The following is a 24,547-nucleotide window of genomic DNA, read 5'->3' as shown; positions in this document are numbered from 1 at the left end:
GGGCATGGATAGGCAATCTTTCAGGTCAGGACTCATTAGATTAAGCTGAAATACAGTAGGCAGCCTTCATATTTATCAGAGCTGTCAATATTTGTATTGACTGTGATTGTTATTGGTTACATGATCAGCCAGAGTGGATTAATTTCTTATTGACAGGCATGTGAATTTTCCGCGGATTTCCACGATTTAAAAATCAATTTTCCACGCTTTTTGCATGATTTCCGCATTTTTCACTTTGCCAACATCGCGTTTACCAACGGAGAAATCGGATTGGGGAAAAAAAGAAAAGAAACGATGTATAGACTTGTAATGAACACTAAGGTGTCGCTAGGGGTTCCGCAAGAAATCCCCCGCACGCCCTGGAAGTCTGCCTGAAAATGTGGCACCTAGACTAGGCAAGGCAGCCAATCTCGACCTCATCGGGACTTCTACGGCCAATTTGTCAATTCGGCCGCTAAAGGTCACTAGGGATTCCGCAAGAAATCCCCCAGTGCGTCCTGGAAGTCTACCCAAAAATGTGGCACCAAGGCTGGGCAAGGCAGCCAATCTTGACCTCATCGGGACTTCCACGGCCGATCGGTGGGTTGAATTTGCAACCTGTGGGTGGGGCTCTGGAACTCCAGCCCAGCTGGAGACAGCAAATCTATCGACTTAGCCGGCTTCCTTGGCCGGCTGGATAAACCAGCAACGCTCTAGAACCAAGAGTGCCAGAAAAATCAGAGATGGAACTGTAATGAGTAAATATTAAATTTAAGTGCAAGATTCTATAACTAAATTAATTAAGACTGGGTTAAAATATAAAACACAGCAGAAAAGCCAATTACCACCTTTTTGGGCTGATTATCAATTAATGTGCGAATTTACTTCAGTTATTAGTAGATGGTGACATATTCACGTTATTTTGTAATGTCCGTTATGAAATGCACTAAAAGAGTCTTGAAACTAGTAATTTTGTGTGTAAAATTTCCAATTTTTTGACCCCCACTGTACGCCTTGCGCAAGCGCTCGGCTCATTTCCTTTTTTTTTTTTTACCTCACTCACATTCCTGTATTGATATAAAAGAAACTGAACACATCTGTTGTGGCAAACCTTGCTTTATTGAATCAGACAGCAATATCTTGAGTAAGGATATGGTCTACAAGTTGATGCTCCATTGAAGATGATTAAACTGATCTTCAAAATGTGGCCATCCAGAAATTATACTTCTGCCAGATCTTCAGGACTAGAGGATACTGTTGTGACCTCTGGCAAACTGCCTACCTATGATTCTGTAATGAAATTAAGCTTATTTTAAAATTGAGACTGAGTGTAGAATAGTTGAATGATCAAAATTATGTTAGAAGCTGGGTTGCAAGTTTAAGCTCTGAAATAAGTTAAATTAAAAGCCATAACAATTTCCCTGCTGTATGTTGTCTGCTAATGTGTAATAGTACATTTATTTCAATCTTAAGCATTAGTGAATTTATTTTAAAAAACAGGCACAAAGCTGATCATTCCAAACATGGTGGTTAGAATCAAGATGAATATCACACATTATTCACTTTCCTTATCAGTTGTCTCCAAAAGTAAACCATATTGGCAGTAGAAATGTGTAGAAGTGAAGAGTAGGGATAGATATTGACAGGAACCATGAAAAGGAGTGGAAAGTGGTGAGAACAAGTGCAAAGCACTGTGATACAATGGAAATGAGCTGTGACAAGCAGTGGTAATGATAAGACCCGACAATTAAAGGTGGATCAGGAGAAGTATTCATGGGAGAAACAAAATAATTACCCAATCACTAGAGGATGAGAGAGTGAGTGCTGAAAATCTGAAATGGCTTCAGAAATGCTGATTTATCTGAAATAGTTGAATGAATGCTGCAGGCAGCAATGTGCTTTGTAATTTTTAATTTAAACATTTTTTTGTGCCTTTAGATTCATGCATGGTAATATTAAAGCCTAAAAAATAGCAGTATAACGTGAGTTTTTCTCACAGCCACATTTATTTGATCTATTTAAGGCTTGATTACTATAAGTCCGGTGGGAATATTAAAAATGGAATTGCACAGCAAAGGTTAAGTGCTAGTTGTAAAAGTAAAATATGTCTTCCAATCTTTGGCAGTCCCCTGAGATTGCGATAACTGGTTTCTCCAGATCTGAGGATAGAAAATGCATTTGCATGAGTTATTTTAAAATGGGGAGGCTGTTGAACACCAGTTACCAGATGGACTTGACAGAATGAGGTCCACATAACTTCTCAGTCTGTGTCCCCATACCATCTCAAACAGTGTTACTTCTCTTCTTCATCCTTTTACCCTCCTTCTTGGCACCACCTCCTATGTTTAGTATGTCAAACTGTTTAATATAATACGGATGTGGAGAATTTAAAACATTTAAGTATGAATAAGCCCTGAACAGCTGATTAGAGTGTCAGTATGATAAAAGCTTATGTGATTTATTTTCCTTTACTCAGCTGTTAAACAGTATGCCCTCTAGCTTACCAGCAGTGTTATGGGAGAAATGCCATGTAACTTACATAGCACCTACTTCTCTGCAAGCCTTCTAACAGTCTCTTAATACAATGGTGCAATTTGTGCATATTCCTGTCGTGAATGAAAAGTATTTATAGCAGAAAATTGTACTGGTAAATATTTCACAATGATAAAATGGGAAAACCACAACATCTCAGTGTTGAAAAAATGGGACAAATCTGCAAAAATGTAACCAGGTCGCCTACCCATACGAGATTTTTATCTAATTGTATTCATTAATTGTATAATTCTATTCATTTACCATTCGTAAATGTTTACTCATCTTTGATTTATGTTGGTGAAAAAAGACTTCTGTGTTTAAATGACTCAAAGCCTTGAGTGTCAACAATCTCCATCAATAAATGAACAAAACCTGACCCAGTGACTTTGGAATAATTGACTGGTCTGAAATAACTATTAATAAGCAGTTGGGATATAAGCTAACTTATAATGGCAATAATTTAAATCTAAAATTCTCTATGCTGCCTGAGCCTGTTATAATTTAGATTGTAAATGGAACAAACCATTGCTTTTTGTGATGCAGTTCAAAGTGAATGTGAAGATTTATTGGCCTAAATTATACTGGCTGAAGGGAACTGCTGGTTGTCAACCAATCACAATATGGAAGAAGTCTCAGATTTTGTGGCATGTGCATCCAAATGCCAAAGTCGAGACATCCTGAAGATCAGATGTTGATGTACCAGCTGAATGCGCCACTCTCGAACTTGTGCAAAACACAAAGTGTGAGAGTAACTCAGTGGCCAGGCAAAAATCTGGAAGAAGTAGACAGGCAATGTTTTGGATCAGGACCCTTCTTCAGTTTGTGATCCTAAGTGGAGGTCAGGTAGGTGAAGTAGCACTGGTTGAAAGCATGGATCCTGTGGAGAGGGAAGTGGAGTTGAACAACTTTTCTCGTCTGGGAGAGTGAGGCCTGGAACTGCGGGAGTGAGGGCCAGAAAGTATTGACATGTGGTTAAATGTGAGGAATGCAGTGCATTGAGGAACTGCTGCAAGAAGCAGTGCAAGGGATGTGGATGCTTTAAATCCTGGTTGGGCCCAAATTGAGAAGTCTGGAAATGGAGTTGGAAGTCACAGGGTACAAGATAGAGGCGCAATCAAGTGTTGAGAAATGCTTGTTTATAGAAACATATAAAATACTTAAATGATTGGACAGACCAGATGCAGAAAAAATGTTCCTGATGTTGGGGCAGTCCAGAACCAGGGGTCACAGTTTTGGAATAAGGGGTAGGCCATTTAGGACTGAGATGAGGAAAAACTTTTTTACTTGGAGAGTTGTGAAACTGGAATTCTCTGCCACAGAGGGCAGTGGAGGTCAATTCACTGGATGTTTTCAAAAGAGTTAGATTTTGCTCTTGGGGCTGAAGGAATCAAGGGATATGGGGAAAAAGCAGGAATGGGGTACTGATTTTAGATGATCAGACATGATCATATTGAATGGCAGTGCTGGCTCGAAGAGCCGAATGGCCTACTCCTGCACCTATTTTTCTATGTAGTTGTAGCGATTCTGGGTTAGAACATTATCGGAGAGCAGCAGGAATCGCAGAGGTGGAGCCGTGAGAGAGGGTCTCTCAGAACCCTCATTAGAGAGAGGAGGATCTCTTCAAAGTAGGCATGCTTTGAGGAGATTTCACGATGGACCAGTAAAATAGAGATGCAAGAAACTACAGATGCTGGAATCTCCAGCACAACGCAAAGTGCTGGAATAACTCAGGCGGCATTTGTAAAGGGAATCAAAATGGGTCCTGGCCTGAAACTTTGCCTATCCATTCCCTCCACAGATGCTGCTTGACCTTCTGAGTTTACTTCTAGACATTGTGTTTTGCTCAATATTTGAGCTGTGGTTCCTCGTGTCTCCACTCTTGGACTTATCTTGGAACCCGGTGTTAGAGCAGTGACTTGTTAAAGGAAGGGCCTGGTTGCACTTCAGACAAGACCCTTGGTTTTACACCAGGAAAGGCCTGTGTTGGAATGCCAATCCTAATTTGAAAGATGTTCCTGACCCAGTGGGAAGGAAAAAAATCACTTCAAGTATTACCCTCCTATCCCTCTTACTTCAGTAATTTGCCTTATTTGGAAATACTTTTTGTCTGGTTGATTTATTTTTTATTGAAATTGCTTTAACTAGAGTTTACATTTAAGACTGTAAGAACGGTGTAAAAACTGTTGGAACCCTTTGAAGCTGTGAAAGTTGGCAAGGTCTTTGTCAGACTGGTCTAGGGATGGGGCCTTGGGATACGAGTCTGAGGCATGTCCAGTTCAACAGATGCTTGTTGGGTCAGCTCATTTAGCATTCCGCGTCTGCCCAATTAAATTTAGGTGGCGGGCACTTTGGGCCATATGGCTTGGCAGTGGGCCAGGGCCAGAATGATCTGGATCATTTTCCAGGGTGGTCAGACAGTGCGTTTAAAAACATTTGGTATTGTGAAGTCCGTTCCTGTTGCTTTTATCAAGCCTACAATGTGTCCTGTAAAGGTTGTAAACATTGTATGGTGGTTGGGGATTGTGGTACTATTCATGTGCAATCTTTCCATCAGACAAACTGACCTGTGGTCCAATTCCACAGATAATTTAAACTTGCAATTCATTCAATAATCATTTGCTTAATTATCATATGCATGGTACTTGCTGAACGTCCAGTGGTTCAAGAGCCAATTAAAAATAAATCACCTTGTGTAAAGGCAAGCTAGTTGATATTAAAACTTGTCATCATCGGCCAGCTTCGGAGCCCCACCTTTGGTGATAGTAGCACCACTTGTCCTAGCTGGCGCCGTTCGTGGCCGACATCACTGCAGCTCCTTCCGTGGAGGCTGGGACCGCCCATATGACCTGCCGAGGCATCGCCGCCACCCGACTGATTGTGGCGCCACCCTGCTGTTTGGCCTGCCACAGCACGTCCGCACAGGCTGTCAGCCGTTGGGGGTCGGTGAAATCGTCATCCGCGAGGAGCAGGCAGATGTCCTCGGGCATCTGCTTGAGGAAGACCTGTTCGAAAAGGAGGCAGGTCTTGTGTTCATCCATCAGGGCGAGCATTTTGTTGATGAGCACGGATGGTTTGCAGTTGCCTCGGCCATCCACGTCCAGGAGTTGTGCCACCCTGTCGAGGTGGCTGAGACCGAAAGTGTCCTTGAGCGTTCTGATCCCTTTGTAATTGTTGTCGGCTGGTGGCTGGCGAAGGTAATGTTCAGGCGCCCGGCGGTGTCCTGATCCAGCGCACTGACCACGTAGTGGTACTTGGTGATGTTGGCAGTTATCTGGCGAATGTGGAATTGGGCTTCAGCTTGTTCAAACCACCCTTGGGGCTGTGATGTCCAGAAGGTGGGCAGTTTGAATGAAACTGCGTTCTGCTGATCTGGGTTGTCTCCTCCAGGCTTGATGAAATCCAAAAGAGGATGTTTTGGATCGTCGGGGTTACTACTGTAGAGGTTCACGTGTTGTATAAATACTCAGTTTAATATTTAAACGATACAGCTCAACAATTAGTACGAGGGCAAGGTGTGTGTTAACATGTTGTCTGTGAGGTGAAAAGTAGCTCTGTGCCCGCTGCCAGCAGACCACCCAGGTCAGCGTTGCTTGGTCGGCCCAGATCACGCCAGGTCCACGTAAAGTGGCTCGGCCTGCCAGTCTTCTAAAAATTTAATCGAATATTATATATTCTGAAAAATTGTGATATTAAAATTTCAGTCTGAAGAAGGGTCTCGACCCGAAACATCACCCATTCCTTCTCTCCTGAGATGCTGCCTGACCTGCTGAGTTACTCCAGCATTTTGTGAATTAAAAATGTAGGTGATAGTTGAGTACCTTTTATCTTTGACAGCAGCTTCTGATTTCACAGTTCGTTATAATGGATTATCATTAGGTCAATGTTTCTGATAAGGGCTGGTACATAAGGAAATTTGACAGTGTTGGAGATATCAGTGTTGAGCTCCGCTCTTGCTCCCCCTCCCCCCACTCGCAACAAGGACAGGATCCCCCTCGTTCTCACCTTCCACCCCAGCAGCCAGCGGATCCAACATATCATCCACCAACATTTCCGTCACCTACAACAGGACCCCACCACTGGCCATATCTTCCCATCCCCTCCCCTCTCTGCGTTCCGCAGAGACCGTTCCCTCCGCAACTCCCTGGTCCACTCGTCCCTTCCTACCCAAACCACCCTAACCCCGGGCACTTTCCCTTGCAACCGCACGAGATGCAACACCTGTCCCTTTACCTCCCCCCTCAACTCCGTCAAAGGACCCAAACAGTCTTTCCAGGTGTGACAGAGGTTCACCTGCACCTCCTCCAACCTCATCTATTGCATCCGCTGCTCTAGATGTCAACTTATTTATATCGGCGAAACCAAGCGCAGGCTCGGCGATCGCTTCGCTGAACACCTGCGCTCGGTCCGCATTAACGCAACTGATCTCCCGGTGGCCCAGCACTTTAACCCCCTCCCATTCCCAGTCTGACCTCTCTGTCATGGGCCTCCTCCAGTGCCATAGTGAGGCCCGCCGGAAATTGGAGGAGCAGCACCTCGTATTTCGCCTGGGCAGTTTGCGGCCCGGTGGTATGAACGTCGACTTCTCCAACTTCAGATAGCTCCTCTGTCCCTCCCTTCCCCTCCTCCTTCCCAGATCTCCCTCTATCTTCCTGTCTCCACCTATATCCTTCCTTTGTCCCACCCCCGACATCAGTCTGAAGAAGGGTCTCGACCCGAAACGTCACCCATTCCTTCTCTCCCGAGATGCTGCCTGACCTGCTGAGTTACTCCAGCATTTTGTGAATAAATCAGTGTTGTTAAATCTTGCTGGCAGGTGTGCTTGAACTTACGAATGAATTCTGAGGTCCATAATACAATATATAATGAAATGTGTCGATTACTATTTGTGCTATAAAATACAAGGTTTATTTTTATACATACATATTAAACAACCTTTTCCTTGGATTCAGTTTGTAAGATTGACAGAATTTCTTGCCTGTGACTCCTGATTGAAAATTGGAGACGTGTCCATCCTGCAGCTGTGTTTGATACCTTGAAAACAAAATGTAAATTTCAAGTTACTATCAGTTTGAAATGCAGGAATGAATTTCTTTCTCAGTATATTTCCTGACATTAGAATATATTTTGTACATATAGTTTTTAAATAATTATTTTTGCAGTAAATTGATTGCATTCCTCTTTGTTATATAATGCTGTCAATTTTCAGACAATAGACAATTGGTGCAGGAGTAGGCCATTCAGCCCTTCGAGCCAGCACCGCCATTCAATGCGATCATGGCTGATCACTCTCAATCAGTACCCCGTTCCTACCTTCTCCCCATACCCCCTCACTCCGCTATCCTTAAGAGCTCTATCCAGCTCTCTCTTGAAAGCATCCAACGAACTGGCCTCCACTGCATTCTGAGGCAGAGAATTCCACACCTTCACCACTCTCTGACTGAAAAAGTTCTTCCTCATCTCCGTTCTAAATGGCCTACCCCTTATTCTTAAACTGTGGCCCCTTGTTCTGGACTCCCCCAACATTGGGAACATGTTTCCTGCCTCTAATGTGTCCAATCCCCTAATTATCTTATATGTTTCAATAAGATCCCCCCTCATCCTTCTAAATTCCAGTGTATACAAGCCTAATTGCTCCAGCCTTTCAACATACGACAGTCCCGCCATTCCGGGAATTAACCTAGTAGTTTTATAACCTGCTATTCAAATTCTGCCATATTCATGTAGATTGCATTTAGATGTGTTTTAAGATGACTGCTGGAGGTAGAAAGATAATTGTTGTTCAAAATGTGCCAAATGTTATAGACTTATAATTGTACCACAGCCTTTCTACTACCTTTGTACTGTGTCCAGTAAGGGGGCATTTTGGATGCAAATTTGCCAAACATTTTTACAGGATTATCTGTCATACTAACAATTGAGAGATGTTAGTACTATTGGTTAGTTGATCGTGGTAGAGGCTTGAAAGTGTGAAAGTAACTTTGGGAGCTTGGAAAATGGCTGTGAATGTTTTATTGGTAAATACAACAAAGAAATATGAAATGAAAATTTTGGAAATATACTTGATGTAATTTTGATAAGGAAAGGTATTATAAATTGTTAACAGTGGCACGAACATACATGATAGCCCCATTATATCCTACTTGGTCTCTTATCCAAGCCATGGCTTATTTCACTTGCCACATAGCAGGATACTGACCCCCTCTCCCTCAATAGATGCTCTGGTCTCTGCCTTATTTCTCCCCCTCTCTTGTGCATTATTCTCCATTAAACTAAACCGTTAGTTATTCCCTCTGTTCTTTCGGCTGTGGGGAATAATGGAATGAAGTTTATTGCCCAATCTCTGCATGTCTGGACATGATGACTATCCATTGAAAACTCACTGCAGACTGGTTGAGTTTGCACATGACTCTAAACCAGATTAAATTGAATCAAATTGCTCATACCAGGCTTTTCAGTACTCTATTCTACATGTATGGTGGTCAATTATATTCCCCAGATTATATATTTTTTACTACTTGTTCCCAGTCCCAGTGAGGGAGGAATCTGGTACTGCATAAATCGGGGCTGCAGCTCGTTGTGTACACTCTGTAAGGCATTCTAGTATCCCTTGTTCAAGTGGGGGAGCAGATGGAGGGGCAACTGGAGGTGGTGGAGAGTGTATGGCAGCCCAATGACCATTGTCCTTGTCAGGAGAGAAGGAATGGGTGACGTTTCGGGTCGAGACCCTTCTTCAGTCTGAAGAAGGGTCTCGACCTGAAACGTCACCTATTCCTTCTCTCCTGAGATGCTGCCTGACCTGCACTTTGTGAATAAATACCTTCGATTTGTACCAGCATCTGCAGTTATTTTCTTACATTGTCCTTGTCATATGTCTTAATTGTGAAACTCGAGGTACAAAGTTTAGATTGGAAGAGAACTTGACAAGTATGACAAACATTTATTTACATTTACTCCAGCTTTTTGTGTCGATCTTCGGTTTAAACCAGCATCGGCAGTTCCTTCCTACACATTTACATTTACACAATCTATATATCGTCAGTATGTATTCTTTATTGAATAATCTTGCCTTGCTGAAATAAAGGCAGGCACCTGCAAATAAATCTCAATTTTAAAGAGCCAAGGCGGGTTGTTGTCTATTTGCTATAATCAAAGTTCCTTTAAGTTGGTTTCCCCATGTATTAATGTGTTGGGAGGCAAAATCGCAGCACTACTGCAAAGGAGCTATAATTTGCTTTGCTCTTGTTTGGAACCTTTAGCTTTTTCACTGTTTTAAGCTAAACTATATCTTGAGAGCTCCAGATAATGTCAGACAGATGAATTTGATGAATCTGTTTAATTATTGGATGCTTACTTCGAAAAGAAATGCAAAATAAAAAAGTAATAAAAACTATAGTTTGTGCTCAATTTAGTGCTGGGGCCAGTGTAGCATAACTCTCTTAACACGCTAAGTTGATATTGATCGTTTAAACTTATCCATTCATATGCTTAGCTGGGTTGCAGTAAGCATGATGATGTATGAGGGTCAGGAGCACCTCGGCTCCTTCTGAGACTGAAAAGTATAATTCTTCGGAGTTATTGAGCTTAATAAAAATGTTCAGGCTCCAAGAGACATTTGAGAGGCTTTTTGATTGGGATATGGAGGGATATGGATCATGTGCAGACAGATGAGATTAGGTCTTGGGATCATGTTCGGTGCAGACATGGTGGGCTGTTGAATCTATTCCTATGCTGTACTCTATGTTCTGTCTTTCCCTTTCTATATCAATCTTATAATTGTAGTGTATCCCATGACTGAACGTGTACCATTGATAACCTTTGAACAGAGCTTGTACACTAAATGTCATTTGCTACATCAATCTCCAACAACTAAGATTCACTATTGTGTGGTTTGCAAAATATATGTTCTGATTTCAAATGGTCTTTTAAGCTAATGAACAAAATTTAAGCGGGTAGGTCATGTTAACTATCTTAGTTTCAGTTTCAAATCTTTTTGTAAATACCAATCTTTAATGTATGTTGGATTTATTTTAATATCATGTTTTTAGGCCCCTGGCTTGAGAACTGGTATGACTAACGCTAAGGATTTGGAGATGAAGGATGCCAAAAAGGCACATTTGATGAATGAGCGCCTGGTCGGACAGTTCACAGGAACATCACCAACACCTGAACACAAGAAAGATAAACTGCTCAAAGATCTTACAACCACACGGCTTGGTCAAGGAGAAAAGCTTCCAAAACTAGGTGCGTGAAAATGATTTATACGCACATAATAATTGGAGACAAGAATGTAAATACTGTCATTTAAATGTACTTTCATGTCTATTGAAATGTTATACAACTAGAAACATTTCTTGGGGTCAAATACATTGTAAACTCTTTCTACCCTTGCAATCTATTATATATATATTACTTAAACTCTCATCTTGTTTGTTCCCCCCTTTGTTTGTCCCGTGCTTCTTTGTGCGGTTTTCATCCGTGAAAAAAGGTACACGATAGCGCGACAATTTTAGGCCCACCCTACTTACCATTCCCCCGCGGTCTGAATAAATCAACTTTTGTTACTTTTAATAATCAATTTACCTAATAAACTTTAATAAATGCGCTCCCTTCTATTTCCCTTAACTTTTCTTTCGTATTTGATACTATTCTATTGTACTTTACTATGGTGTCTTGGCTTTGCACTTGTTTTTTTCAATTTGTTCAATGAAACTTCAGATTTAACAATGTCAGGCTTCCCTAAAACAAATTCAACAACACTTCAATGGCTAAAGGAGCACCTTTTTTAAAAAGAAAAATTTGGCTAAATGTGCAAAGCAGTAGTCTACGTTGAGAAAACATGATCATGGATTTGATTTTGGATCTATCTGCTGAAAGTTAAAGCAAAGACTGAATGACTTATTGTTGCATTGTAAATAAGAATACTTCTGATTCTCAGGGGCTGCTGTGGAAAGGTGCTTGTGTCAGGTTTAACCACCTATGTCCAGTGGGAATATTTGGAACAGTGCACTAATATTTTAAACGCACGTTTATTAGTAATCTAATTTGCTGCTTTTTGACTTACCTTGGAGCCGATCTTAAATTTACATCGTAGTTCCATTTCTTCCCTCCACTTTAGCTTGATGCAACATATTTATGATCCACAGTAGGAGCAAGCATATCCTGTTCTATAAAAATATTCCCATTTACATTCAGGCAGTAAGGTAGAGGCCCTTGGTATTAAGCTTCTATCTTTGGCCCAGCATTTGGTCAAAACTTGCATTTTTACTAATTCATAAAGTCTGCAATTCTCACAGGATATTCTTGTAAATTTTCCATGGTTTCTGAAAATGGTTGGACCCTTGTTGGCATTGCTGTCTGACTCTGCCACTCAAATCTGCTGGTGCTTGCTTTTTGCTTTCTTGACTACAGGATTTGTAGGAAACTCTTTATTCATTTGGTTTTCAGGGCCAGTAATCAAGACAAAGGTATGAATAGAGCTTTATGCGTCATTAAAATGCTTAAGAACAGTTTCTAAGTTGTAAGTGCCATACACATGTCATTAATATAAATTGTCCCTTTCAGCATTATTCATGGTGTATTTTTCCCTTAAATCTATTTTGATTCACACTCTTTCTAGATATCCACCATAGCTCTTATTATTTCTCTCAATTTTGCTTATCTCTCTAGTTTAGAGAGGGAGAGCATGGAAACACCAAGCCTTTGCCCCACCGAGACCACGCTGACCATCGATCACCCATTCACACTAGCTCTGTTATCGCACTTTTGCATCCATTCACTATACACTAGGGGCTATTTACCAGAGGCCAATTAATCTACAAACCTGCATGCCTTTGAGATATAGGATGAGTACGGGTGTCAGAGGTTATGGGGAGAAGGCAGGAGAATGGGGTTAGGATGGAGAGATAGGTCAGCCATGGTTGAATGGCGTAGTAGACTTGATGGGCCCAATGGCGTAATTCTGCTCCGATCCCTTATGCTCCACCAGGTGGCGCCACCAGCACTGGCTGCCTTGCCAACAGTCTGTCCTTTCTACTGTTTTTGGTATTTTAAGTATGTGTTAAAAGTATGTTTTAATGTTTCTTGGTTTGTTTTATGTGGGGGGAGGGGGTTGGGGGAAACTTTTTTTAATCTCTTACCTCGACGGAGATGTGATTTTTCTCCGTATCGTATCTCCGTCCGCACTGCGGCCTAACATCGAGGAGTTGCCGGCCTTTCCTGGAGACCAGCCCGGCGCTTCAAGCCACGGGCGCGGCGTGGACTTTAACAATGGAGTATGCGATCCTTTGCCGAGGATCGACTGTGGAGAGCTCCAACTGCGGAGCCTGTGGACTTTAACATCGTGAAGCCCGCGGTCTTTGGTAAGAAGAGGCCGACTCGGGAGCTCCATGCTGCGGAGAGTGTTTCAATCCGTCTCGACACGGGGAGTTTCGATCATCCCGACACGAGGGCTTCGGACATCGGACCGTCGGCTGCGGCAACTGCGGATGGTTCAACAGCCCCGACCACGGTTGAACAAAGAGGAAGATGATTGAACTTTATTACCTTCCATCACAGTGAGGAATGTGGAATCCGCTGTGGCGGATGTTTATGTTCAATTTTATTTTGTGTCTTTTTACTTGTTGCTTTTTACTTAGTGTGGCTGTATGGTAACTCAAATTTCACTGTACCTTAATTGGTACATGTGACAATAACTTGATCTTGAAATCTTGAATCTTGATTTTATGAAACCGGAGTATCTGGCAAAAATCCATATGGTCACAGGGAGAATGTTCGGTGTGCCTCTGAATCTTTGTTACTTTCCTCTTGTGCACATTTGTTTATTGTTGGTGTTGTTGCTCTCTCACTGTTGCTCTTACTCAAGTTTATCTCGCTGTATATTTGTACATGCCCTTTCTTCTACACAACACCATTAGAAACAATTTTATCTTTTATTGCCTGCATACTTGTAGATCACAATATTCCATGAGAAAATTTATTTTCAAACGTCTTAATCAGGTCTCATGGTCCCTGGGTTTTCAAAAAGGGTGTGCCTCCATTCCCCTCACAGGCTTCTGGTAAAGTTAGAAATGGGTACTATTATTTAAAAACATAAAACAATTGTGATGACAATGCACTGCCTTGTGACATTGCAATTTATTATTAAATGTATGATTTCTAGCGTATAGGTTGTTTGGAACCAATTTGTAGAAAAATATGTTCAGAAGTACAAAGCAATAAATATTCTTTGGATATTGCTAGATTTAATTTCAGATGTTCATCAGTTTCAAACTAGAATTGTATAAACTTGATAGATTCTCCTTTGCTTATTGAACATAAGTAATGAATTATTTCATTGCTATCTTCGGTTGTCAAAAGATTGTTTGAGAACTAGAAGCTTTAATATTGAAAGGTTGATGTGCAGTGGTTTTTAAATAGGTTTTAGTGTTTGAAATAGTTTGAAAGCATACCCATATATGTGTCAAGAAATATATGCGGAACGCAGAAAGGGGAGAAGATGGGAAGATGTGGCCAGTAGTGGGGTCCCGTTGGAGGTGACGGAAATGTTGGAGGATGATTTGTTGGATATGCTGGCTGATGGGGTGGAAGGTGAGGACAAGGGGGATTCTGTCCTTGTTACGAATGGGGGGAGGGGGAGCAAGAGTGGAGCTGCGGGATATAGAGGATGCCCTAGTAAGTTCCTCCAATTTCCGGTGGGCCTCACTATGGCACTGGAGGAGGCCCATGACAGAAAGGTCAGACTGGGAGTGGGAGGGGGAGTTGAAGTGCTCAGCCACCGGGAGATCAGGTTGGTTAAGGCGGACTGAGCAAAGGTGTTGAGCGAAACGATCGCCGAGCCTGCATTTGGTCTCACCGATGTAGAGAAATTGACATCTAGAGCAGCGGATACAATAGATGAGGTTGGAGGAGGTGCAAGTGAACCTCTGTCTCACCTGGAAAGACTGTTTGGGTCCTTGGATGGAGTTGAGGGGGGAGGTAAGGGGACAGGTGTTGCATCTCCTGCGGTTACAGGGGAAAGTGTCCGGGGAGGGGGTGGTTTGGGTAGGAAGGAACAAGTGGACCAGGGGGTTACGGAGGGAACAGTCTCTGCGGAACGCAGAAAGGGGAGGATATGGGAAGGTGTGGCCAGTAGTGAGGTTCCGTTGGAGGTGACGGAAATGTTGGAGGATGATTTGTTGGATACGCTGATGGGGTGGAAGGTGAGGACAGGGGGGATTCTGTCCTTGTTACGAATGGGGGGAGGGGGAGCAAGAGCAGAGCTGCGGGATATAGAGGATGCCCTAGTGAGAGCCTCATCTATAATGGGAGAGGGGAAGCCCCGTTTCCTGAAGAATGAGGACATCTCTGATGCCCTAGTGTGGAACACCTCATCCTGGGCGCAGATGCGGCGTAGATGGAAGAATTGGGAGTAGGGGATAGACTTTTTGCAGGAGTCAGTGTTGGAAGAAGTGTAGTCCTCCTGATAGCTGTGGGAGTCAGTGGTTTTACTTTCATTTGGCACTGGGATGTTTGTAGTTGTCTTGAACCAGTTGGAGAACTCAGAATGGAGTCGTGAGATTTTAAAGATGTCTGTGAATACCTCTGCCAGCTGATCCGCACGTCCAGGGACACCATCTGGACCAGTTGCTTGCCGTGGATTCACACAGGAAGGCCGCTATTTCATCTGCCACAGTAACAGTTGATACAGGCACAACAGAAACTGGCGGGTCAGGTGGCATCCCTCCACGGTCAGGCAAACGCCTCCGCTGTCACGCTGTGAAAACGGAGAGGATGAGACGGAGCTTCTTCCCACAGGCCATCAGGACTGTCAACTTTGATAACCCCAGAGACTAAATTTTTGTCGACACTTTTTGTGCTATGTTTAGTAACTTATTAACTTTATTTATATGCTGTAACTGTAATTATTTTTGTGCACAACCCGCAGGCATTGCCACTTTCATTTCACTGCACATCGAGTATGTGTATGTGACAAATAAATTTGACTTGACTTGACTGCCCTTCTCTTCAAAGCAGGCATAGAATGCATTGAGTTCATTGGGGAGGAACCCATTGTTGCCAGCGATACTGCATGCCTTTGCTTTGTAGCATTGTTATAGCATGCAACAATCTACGGGTGTCCGTGTCATTGCCTCAGACCTCCAGCTTCTCCCAGAATTTCCTCTTGCTATCCTTAATGGATCTGAAGGTCATGGATGGATTTCTTGTTCAGGATCATATGACTTGAATGCTGCAGACTTGAACTTCACCTGGGAGTAGACCTCACATTCATCCATGGTTTTCGGTCTTTGCCATTATATTTTATTATTATGTTTTTTTATATGTATTAATTCGGTTTAGTTCTCATGAAGGTGATCACCATTTATGTACAAATTAATTTAAAAATATATTTCCACACCACTGCAATATTTTCTTTTAAATTCTTCTGTATTTATAATAAAAGTGTTGTTTTAGACTTTACACCCTGTAATTGTAAATGGGGACTTATTCATATGCAATTAGTTGCTTCTTCCCATCTTTAACCCCAAAGACCAATTTTTACCTGATTTTTCCCAAGACCTAAGACAATAATGTTGAACCTTTGTTCAAAACTCGCCAGTTGTTTCTAGTTTGAAAATCTGTATTGTAATTTTCTAAAACTTCTTTAATATTTTCCAAGAATAATGTTCTAAATTGGAATGCATTTGTTTGCATGGTTAATGTGATGTTACAATCTCTTGCAGATACTAAGCCTAGAATTGGTAGCTAGTTTATGTGCATCATTCAAAATTTTATTTTTAATATGATTCTTCGGCGAGTCCGTGCTGAATAGCAATCCCTGCGCACACGCACGCACACACAAGGAGACGCACACACAGAGACGCGCAGACACACAGACAGACACGCACATACACAGACAGACACGCACACAGACAGACGCGCGCGCGCACACACACAGACAGACATGCACACAGACAGACACGCGCGCACACACACGCACACACACAGACAGACATGCACATACACACAGAGACACGCGCACTGGGAGTGCAACCTTTCAAGGAGCCCAACGTCCGAAGGAGCCCAACCTCCATCTTCAGAGATGACAAACAGAAGTTTCCTCCACTGGCATTGATCGCTTTGTATTAATTCTTTTAATTATAACAGTGTTACCCATTGTTAAAGACAGTAATAACAATTTTATAATGAGTTAAATATGTTATAATTTATTATAGCAAATGCCCATTTTAAGTTAAGAAGGTGTAAAAGTCTGCAAAAAAAATGTGGACGTTCTGTAAATCTGAGTTCTAATGTAAATATTTTGATGACACTGTGCTAAATGTTGATACCCTTGAACCAAGTAAATCAAGCGTTTGTAAAAGTGCTTTTCTTTATCAGAAATAACAGTTCTGATTATTGTTATCTCGTATCCATCAGTATGGCTATCTCGTATCCATCAATATGGCAATCCTGATTTAATATTTTCACAAAAATTAACTGGAATGGGCTTGAAAGCGAACTAAAGGCTGAACTCCCGAGTAGTTGCCTTTCCATAGACTCTACTTCATCTGTTTTTATGGATATTATTTACATAACAAAGCCAGAGACTCCTCCCATCATCTCCTCTGACATTTTCTTATCATCATCTCACTTCCCGCTTTATTTTCAGAGTCTTCTGCATCTTAACTTGAACTATTTATTAAATAGATTTGCTGTGGATTATTCAGGATTTATGATTTGATCCTGGGCGGTGGAATTTGTATTTACTGCTCCAACCAGTTCTTAATCCTCAAACCCCATTTCCACCCACCACCAACCATCAATGATCCCACGAGGAGCCAGCGCTGCCGTCGCAGCTGCGGCTTGCCTGCAGTCCGTCTGTCTTTTGTTGTTTTTGTCTGAATTGTAGTTTTAATATGATGTAGTGTTGTATGTTATGTTTTGGGGGGTGGGTGGGAGGGAACGGGAACTGTAACATTCTCTCTCCCGAACGGAGACGCGACCTTTGTTCTGTGTCGTGTCTCCGTTCCCGTTGCGGCCTACCACCGGCCATGCACCTGGGACCATCTGGGGCTCTGGTTCGCAGAGCCCACGGCCCGGACTCACCACCTGCGGCGCTGGCTGCCTGCGGATGCTGCGGGAACGGCTGCGACTCGTCTCCGGAGGCTCCGACGCGGGCCGCGTGGACGTCGGAAGCCCGCAGGCCCCTGGGTGGGGGCCGACATCGGGAGCTGCGGCAGAGGCAGCGTGTTCGCCCGCCCCGAATCGCGGGGCTTGGGTCGGCCCGCCACGGACCTTTCACCATCCGGCGCGGCCTGAAATAGGCCGCGGGATTTTTCACCGCGCAGCGGGGGCTTCAATATCGGGAGCCCCGACCGCCCCGACGTGGCAACTCCAACAGCCTGACCGCAGGACAAGACGGCAGGGAAGAGAAAAAAACATTCTGGCCTTCCATCACAGTGAGGAGGGACTGGAGGAGACTCACTGTGATGGATGTTTCTTTTTGTTTGGTGTTAGTTGTGATTGTGTGTGTTATTGCATTTTTATTGATTAATCTTATTGGTCTTATTGTTCAACTGCGGGTAATGTTTCATTTCACTACACATTTATATGTATGTGACAAATAAACGACTATTGACTATTGATTGACAACACTTTCACCTGTCTCAGATCTAGTCCATCTGCATTAAATGCCCAGAATCGTTTCAACTTATTGCCTGAGGTCATAAATTAGAGATTTGTTTCTCACCTATTCTAGCTTTGTAACCATTTGTGAGCTTTGTTTTCTCTTTTGCAAAGACAGAATTGGAGAAAAATATTAAGCTTAGTAGGCTCTTTAGTATGGAGCAATTTGGAAAACCTAGTTTTCAATTTAGCAGGTGACCACTCCATATCACAACATATGACCCTTCAATGAATGATGAGAGCCTTGTTTGATACTCTCAGGCACTTTGAGCTTATCTTCCCTGCTCAAACTTATTTTGACAATGCTCCACTGTTTTGCATTTTCAACCTATGTCCTTGCCTGCCTCCTGATTGTACCTAATGGTTGGGTTGCAGATGAACTGCTCCTGTCTTGCCCAGAAGGACTTAAAGGTTTTTGGTAGTCAAATTGAAACTCTCTGGATAGTATTCTTTGATTCAAATATTTTATCTGTGGGAAGACAAACATTTAAGACAGTGTAAACTCTATGGAACACTTTAGTTAATCCTTTTTGAATCAATGGTGATCATTTGACTGATGAAATCATTGATTGTCCTACTTCCAGCTTCATCACCGCAGCCTTGCTAAGTTAAATCACTCATACCTACTAGTTTTCCATTTGAAATCATAGTCTTTGATCCCACGCTCACGTAGGCAGTGTTTCAGTACCACACATCAATTTTAAATTGAATTCTTTGGTTTCCACTTTATGATAGAAAAATAAACCATAAATATCTTTAATTGTGAAGAAGGGTCGTAGCTCAAACAAATCGGTGGATGTACTGCATTCTGACTGGATATTAAGCTGTTTGAAGTAGGAATATAGGAGCATTGAAATGGGTGCAAGCTTATTTGGCTTATCAGACCTGTTCTTCCCCCACCCCTCATGTCTGTTTCTATTAATACCCATGTTTAAATAACCTAGGTTAAAATACCACACATTCCAGATTTAAAAGTATTAATTGATGCAAGATTTGTTATCTACAAATTGGAAGCAAGAAAAAAGACCACTCATCCCTTTGTGCTTGTTCTGTAATTTAATAAGGCCGTAGCTAATGTGACTATCTCTACAGCTCTGCATTCCATCTGCCCATGGTAACCTTTCATCTCCTTGTCATAAAGAATCCATCCATCTTGAATAAAAACATTCAAAAGATTCTGCTTCTGCTGCCCTTGGAAGTGAGGGAGTTACAAATTCTCATGACCCTCTGAAGAACAAATGGCATCTCATTTGTATGGGAAGCAGCTTATTTTTAAACAGGTCTGTAGTTCTAGATTCCACCGCAAGAGAAAACATTTGACTCATGTTGACCCTGCTGGCCTTTTTGTTTTGCCAGACAGAACCATACATTGCATGCACAAGCCAGGATATAATATTTAGAAAGTACTTGGAATCTTCTTAGATGGTGCTTTTGGAGTCCTTAATGAGGCAGTGGATAGAAATAAATTATCATATAATTAATATTAAAAAACTTCCAAGCTTGATTTTTGTACTCTTGCAATATAAGTTTTATGAGACCAAGTGGGATTTTGGTAAAGGTAAAATGCACTCTTGCTTGGGTATGGTGCCAGAAACTGCTCAAAGGACAAGTGTGGTTTAACCATATCCAAAGTGTTGCAGAGCAGTCTCCAATATATTAAGAGCTTTCCATTCATTTTAATTCCTTCCCATACGTAAACATGATATTTTTAATGATATGTATACTACATTTAACTATTTAGAAAGTACACTTCTCTCCTAATAACGACTGAAGTGAGTGACCTCGCAAGTGCTTCCATTGAAATCTGTTGATTAATAACTTTTTGTTTAAAAGTCTACACTTCATTTTATTCAGACTAGAATAATTCCTATATTTATGTTATTGGAAAATTTAGATTTCTGGATTCAAGAATATGAATAGGCCAATGACTCCGAACTACCATGACCCAAAATCACGGATCATTTATTTTAACCCACCAGGTTAATTCCCGGGATGGCAGGACTGACATACGATGAAAGAATGGATCGACTGGGCTTATATTCACTGGAATTTAGATGGATGAGAGGGGATCTTATAGAAACATAAAATTCTTAAGGGATTGGACAGGCTAGATGCTGAAAAAATGGTCCCAATGTTGGGGGAGTCCTGAACCAGGGGTCACAGTTTAAGAATAAGGGGTAGGCCTTTTAGGACTGAGATGAGGATTTTTTTTCAGCCAGAGAGTTGTGTATCTGTGAAATTCTCTGCCAAAGAAGGCAGAAGAGGCCAATTCACTGGATGTATTTAAGAGAGAGTTAGATATAGGTCTAACAGAATCAAGGGATATGGGGAGAAAGCAGGAACAGGGTACTGATTCTGGATCATCAGCCATGATCATATTAAATGGTGGTGCTGGCTCAAAGGGCTGAATGACCCTTATGGCACCTATTAGGAATGGCACCTATTTTCTATGTTTCTAACTCCACTTTTCTGTTTACTTCTCATGTAATTTGAATTTGCTAGATTTCAAAGAACTGCCGAGCTTTCAAAACCCATTTGAGTAAAGACATTTTTCTTGATTTCAACCCTTGCCTCTGATTCTGTGTTCCAGGCATGTAAATTTTCCGTGGATTTCCGCGTTTTTAAAATCTATTTTCCGCGCTATTGCAAGATTTCTGCGTTTTTCACTTTGTCAAATAAACGGAGAAGTCGGATCGAAAAAAAGAATGAAAAAACCCGATGTATAGACTTGTAATGAACACTAGGGTTCCGCTAGAGGTCGCTAGGGGTTCCGTGAGAAATCCCCCGCACTGGCAGTCTCCCCGAAAATGTGGCACCTAGGCTAGGCAAGGCAGCCAATCACGACCTCGTCGGGACTTCCACGGCCAATAGGTGGGTTGAATTTGCAACCTGTGGCCGGGGCTCTGGAACTCCAGCCCAGCTGGAGCCAGCAAATCTATCCTCATAGCCGACTTCCTTGGCTTGCAGGATAAACCAGCAAAGCTCTGGAACCAAGATCGCCAGAAAATTAGTGGTGGAACTGTAATGAGTAAATATTAAATTTAAGTGCAAGATTATATAACTAAATTAATTAAGACAGGGTTAAAACATAAAACACAGCAGAAAAGCCAATTACCACCTTTTTGGGCTGATTATCAATTAATGTGTGAATTCACTTCAAAATGTTATTATTGTACAGTGACATATTCACATTATTTTGTAATGTCTGTTTTTACTTTGATATGCACTAAAAGAAGCTTGAAACTGGTAATTTTGTGTGTAAATTTTCATTTTTCCCCCCTATTTTTTGACCGCTGTTTTATGCCTTGCGTAATCACTCAACTCTTCTTTTTTTACCTCACTCTCATGCCTGGTGTTCTAAAGTAACGATTTCCAGTTCTAATCCATCCAGCTACTAGATAGCAGTAACAGGATCGTTCCGAGTCAGCATGGATTTACGAAGGGGAAATCATGCTTGACTAATCTTCTGGAATTTTTTGAGGATGTAACTAGGAAAATTGACAGGGGAGAACCGGTGGATGTGGTGTACCTCGACTTTTAGAAAGCCTTCGACAAGGTCCCACATAGGAGATTAGTGGACAAAATTAGAGCACATGGTATTGGAGGTAGGGTACTGACATGGATAGAAAATTGGTTGACAGAGAGAAAGCAAAGAGTGGGGATAAATGGGTACCTTTCAGAATTGCAGACAGTGACTAGTGGGATACCGCAAGGCTCGGTGCTGGGACCGCAGCTATTTACAATATACATTAATGACTTGGATGAAGGGATTAAAAGTACCATTAGCAAATTTGCAGATGATACAAAGCTGGGTGGTAGTGTGAACTGTGAGGAAGATGCTATGAGGTTGCAGGGTGACTTGGACAGGTTGTGTGAGTGGGCGGATACATGGCAGATGCATTTTAATGTGGATAAGTGTGAGGTTATCCACTTTGGTGGTAAGAATAGGAAGGCGGATTATTATCTGAATGGTATCAAGTTAGGAAAAGGGGAAGTACAACGAGATCTGGGTGTTCTAGTGCATCAGTCACTGAAAGGAAGCATGCAGGTACAGCAGGCAGTGAAGAAAGCCAATGGAATGTTGGCCTTCATAACAAGAGGAGTTGAGTATAGGAGCAAAGAGGTCCTTCTGCAGTTGTACAGGGCCCTAGTGAGACCGCACCTGGAGTACTGTGTGCAGTTTTGGTCTCCAAATTTGAGGAAGGATATTCTTGCTATTGAGGGCGTGCAGCGTAGGTTTGCTAGGTTAATTCCTGGAATGGCGGGACTGTCGAATGTTGAAAGACTGGAGCGACTAGACTTGTATACACTGGAATTTCAATAGTCAATTTATTTGTCACATACTCATAAATGTGCAGTGAAATGAAAAATTAGCCGCAGTTCAACAATAAGACCAATAAAAATAAGCAATAAAAATGCAATAACACATACAATCATAAACCAACACCAAACAAAAGAAACATCCATCACAGTGAGTCTCCTCCAGTCACCTCACTGTGATGGAAGGCCGTGATGGAAGGCCATTTAGAAGGATGAGAGGGGATCTTATCGAAACATATAAGATTATTAAGGGGTTGGACACGTTAGAGGCAGGAAACATGTTCCCAATGTTGGGGGAGTCCAGAACCAGGGGCCACAGTTTAAGAATAAGGGGTAGGCCATTTAGAACGGAGATGAGGAAAAACCTTTTCAGTCAGAGTGTTGTAAATCTGTGGAATTCTCTGACTCAGAAGGCAGTGGAGGCCAATTCTCTGAATGCATTCAAGAGAGAGCTAGATAGAGCTTTTAAGGATAGCGGAGTCAGGGGGTATGGGGAGAAGGCAGGAACGGGGTACTGATTGAGAATGATCAGCCATGATCACATTGAATGGTGGTGCTGGCTCGAAGGGCCGAATGGCCTACTCCTGCACCTATTGTCTATTGTCTACTGGAAACCAACTCCTAGCAATTACCTTCATCATCCATCTCAGAATCTCGTTTCCATGAGATCTTATAAACATGGTGACTGAAGGCTCATTCATTTAATCTATAGTCCTGGAACAGGTACCTCATTCCAGGGATCAGATTTATTCTTGATTGATCTTGCGCTATGCCAGGGCAGATGTATTCTTCCAGGGACAGAATGAAAACTACATAATACTTCAGGTGCAGTCTTTCCAAAGACTTTTAAAGTCTTACCAAGATTTTGTTTTATTTTTATGCAAATCCCCTTGCATCAATTTTTTATTGAGTCACAGATCCAGGCACCCAAATCTCTATGAACACCAGTCCTTAAAAGAAATCTGCATTTCTGTTCATCTAAGTGAATATTATCACTTTTGTCTTTGTTCCACATTATACGCCACCTTTCTGGCCACTCACAAACTTGTTTATATAGTACAGCACAGGAACAGGCTCTTTGACTCACAATATCTGTGCCGAACATCATGCCAAGTTAAGATAATCCCTTGCATGTCGTTGTGCCTCTTGAACACCATATCTGCTTCCACCACCACCCCTAGCAGAGCGTTCCAGGCACCCACCACTCTATGCAAAAAAACCTTACCTCGCACATCTTTAATCTTCCCCCTTCTAACCTTACAGCTATGTCTTTGACTGTTTATATCTGCTTGAAACTTCTTTTTGTCATCCTCATCTTAACGCCTCCATTTAGTTATGTATTATGTATTATCAGCGCGCTGCGACACTTCATCAAATTGATTAAAGCACTGGAAGTAGCTGGAACCCATGCAATGATTCTTGTTGGAGCACACTTGTTATATCCCGCCAATTTGGTTTATGTCTGTTAACCAATCCCTTTTCCCTGCTAATATATTAAAATTAACTCAGAACGTTTGTAACTTTTTATGTTATCTTTTAACGAATGCCTTTTGAAATATACGTATAGTACACCATTGGTTCCCCTGTACCTGGCTAGTCATGTCCTCAAAAATTCTAATATACATTTGTTGAAATCTTTTATTTGTAATTTCCCATTATCTCTTCATTCTCGAATAATAACATTGGTACCACATTTGAGAGACGTTTTAAGATTGGAGAAGTTTGATAGATCATAACCAATGCATTTACTATCTTTGCAGTGATCTATTTTAAACCCTTCTTAATTAAAGTAATACACCGACTTGCAGTTCTCCTTTCTAAAGGAACTATTCTGTTTCACAGTGGAAGGCACCCGAGTATTTTATGAAGGGACGTAGAATGTTAAAATGAAACACTAAAATAGTGAGAATTACATTTTGGGAAATGTGCAAAAAAGGTTATTAATTTTCAAGCGATCTGTGTTGTCACTAGTTTCTGAATACTGTACAAATACTATCTGATCATCTGTGTTTCATTTCTCCTTATACAAATTGGTCATTCTATGACATTAGGG

At 41.8% G+C, this 24,547-nt stretch overlaps 1 protein-coding gene across 5 annotated transcripts in view; it reads left to right on the top strand.

The window, feature by feature from the left end:
• The window catches only part of phf3 (PHD finger protein 3), a 97,075-nt gene that overhangs the window by 32,631 nt on the left and 39,897 nt on the right, over positions 1–24,547 (top strand). For all 5 annotated transcript variants that reach the window (XM_078399007.1, XM_078399008.1, XM_078399009.1 and 2 more), the window contains one exon: positions 10,560–10,755. In XM_078399007.1, the coding sequence (XP_078255133.1) occupies positions 10,560–10,755 (196 nt within the window). The remainder of the gene's footprint in view (positions 1–10,559; positions 10,756–24,547) is intronic.

This window comes from Rhinoraja longicauda, chromosome 5, assembly GCF_053455715.1.
Source record: "Rhinoraja longicauda isolate Sanriku21f chromosome 5, sRhiLon1.1, whole genome shotgun sequence".
NCBI classification, from domain to species: domain Eukaryota; kingdom Metazoa; phylum Chordata; class Chondrichthyes; order Rajiformes; family Arhynchobatidae; genus Rhinoraja; species Rhinoraja longicauda.
The sequence above is the reverse complement of the archived record's forward strand: the minus strand, read 5'-3'. Positions and strand labels throughout refer to the sequence as shown.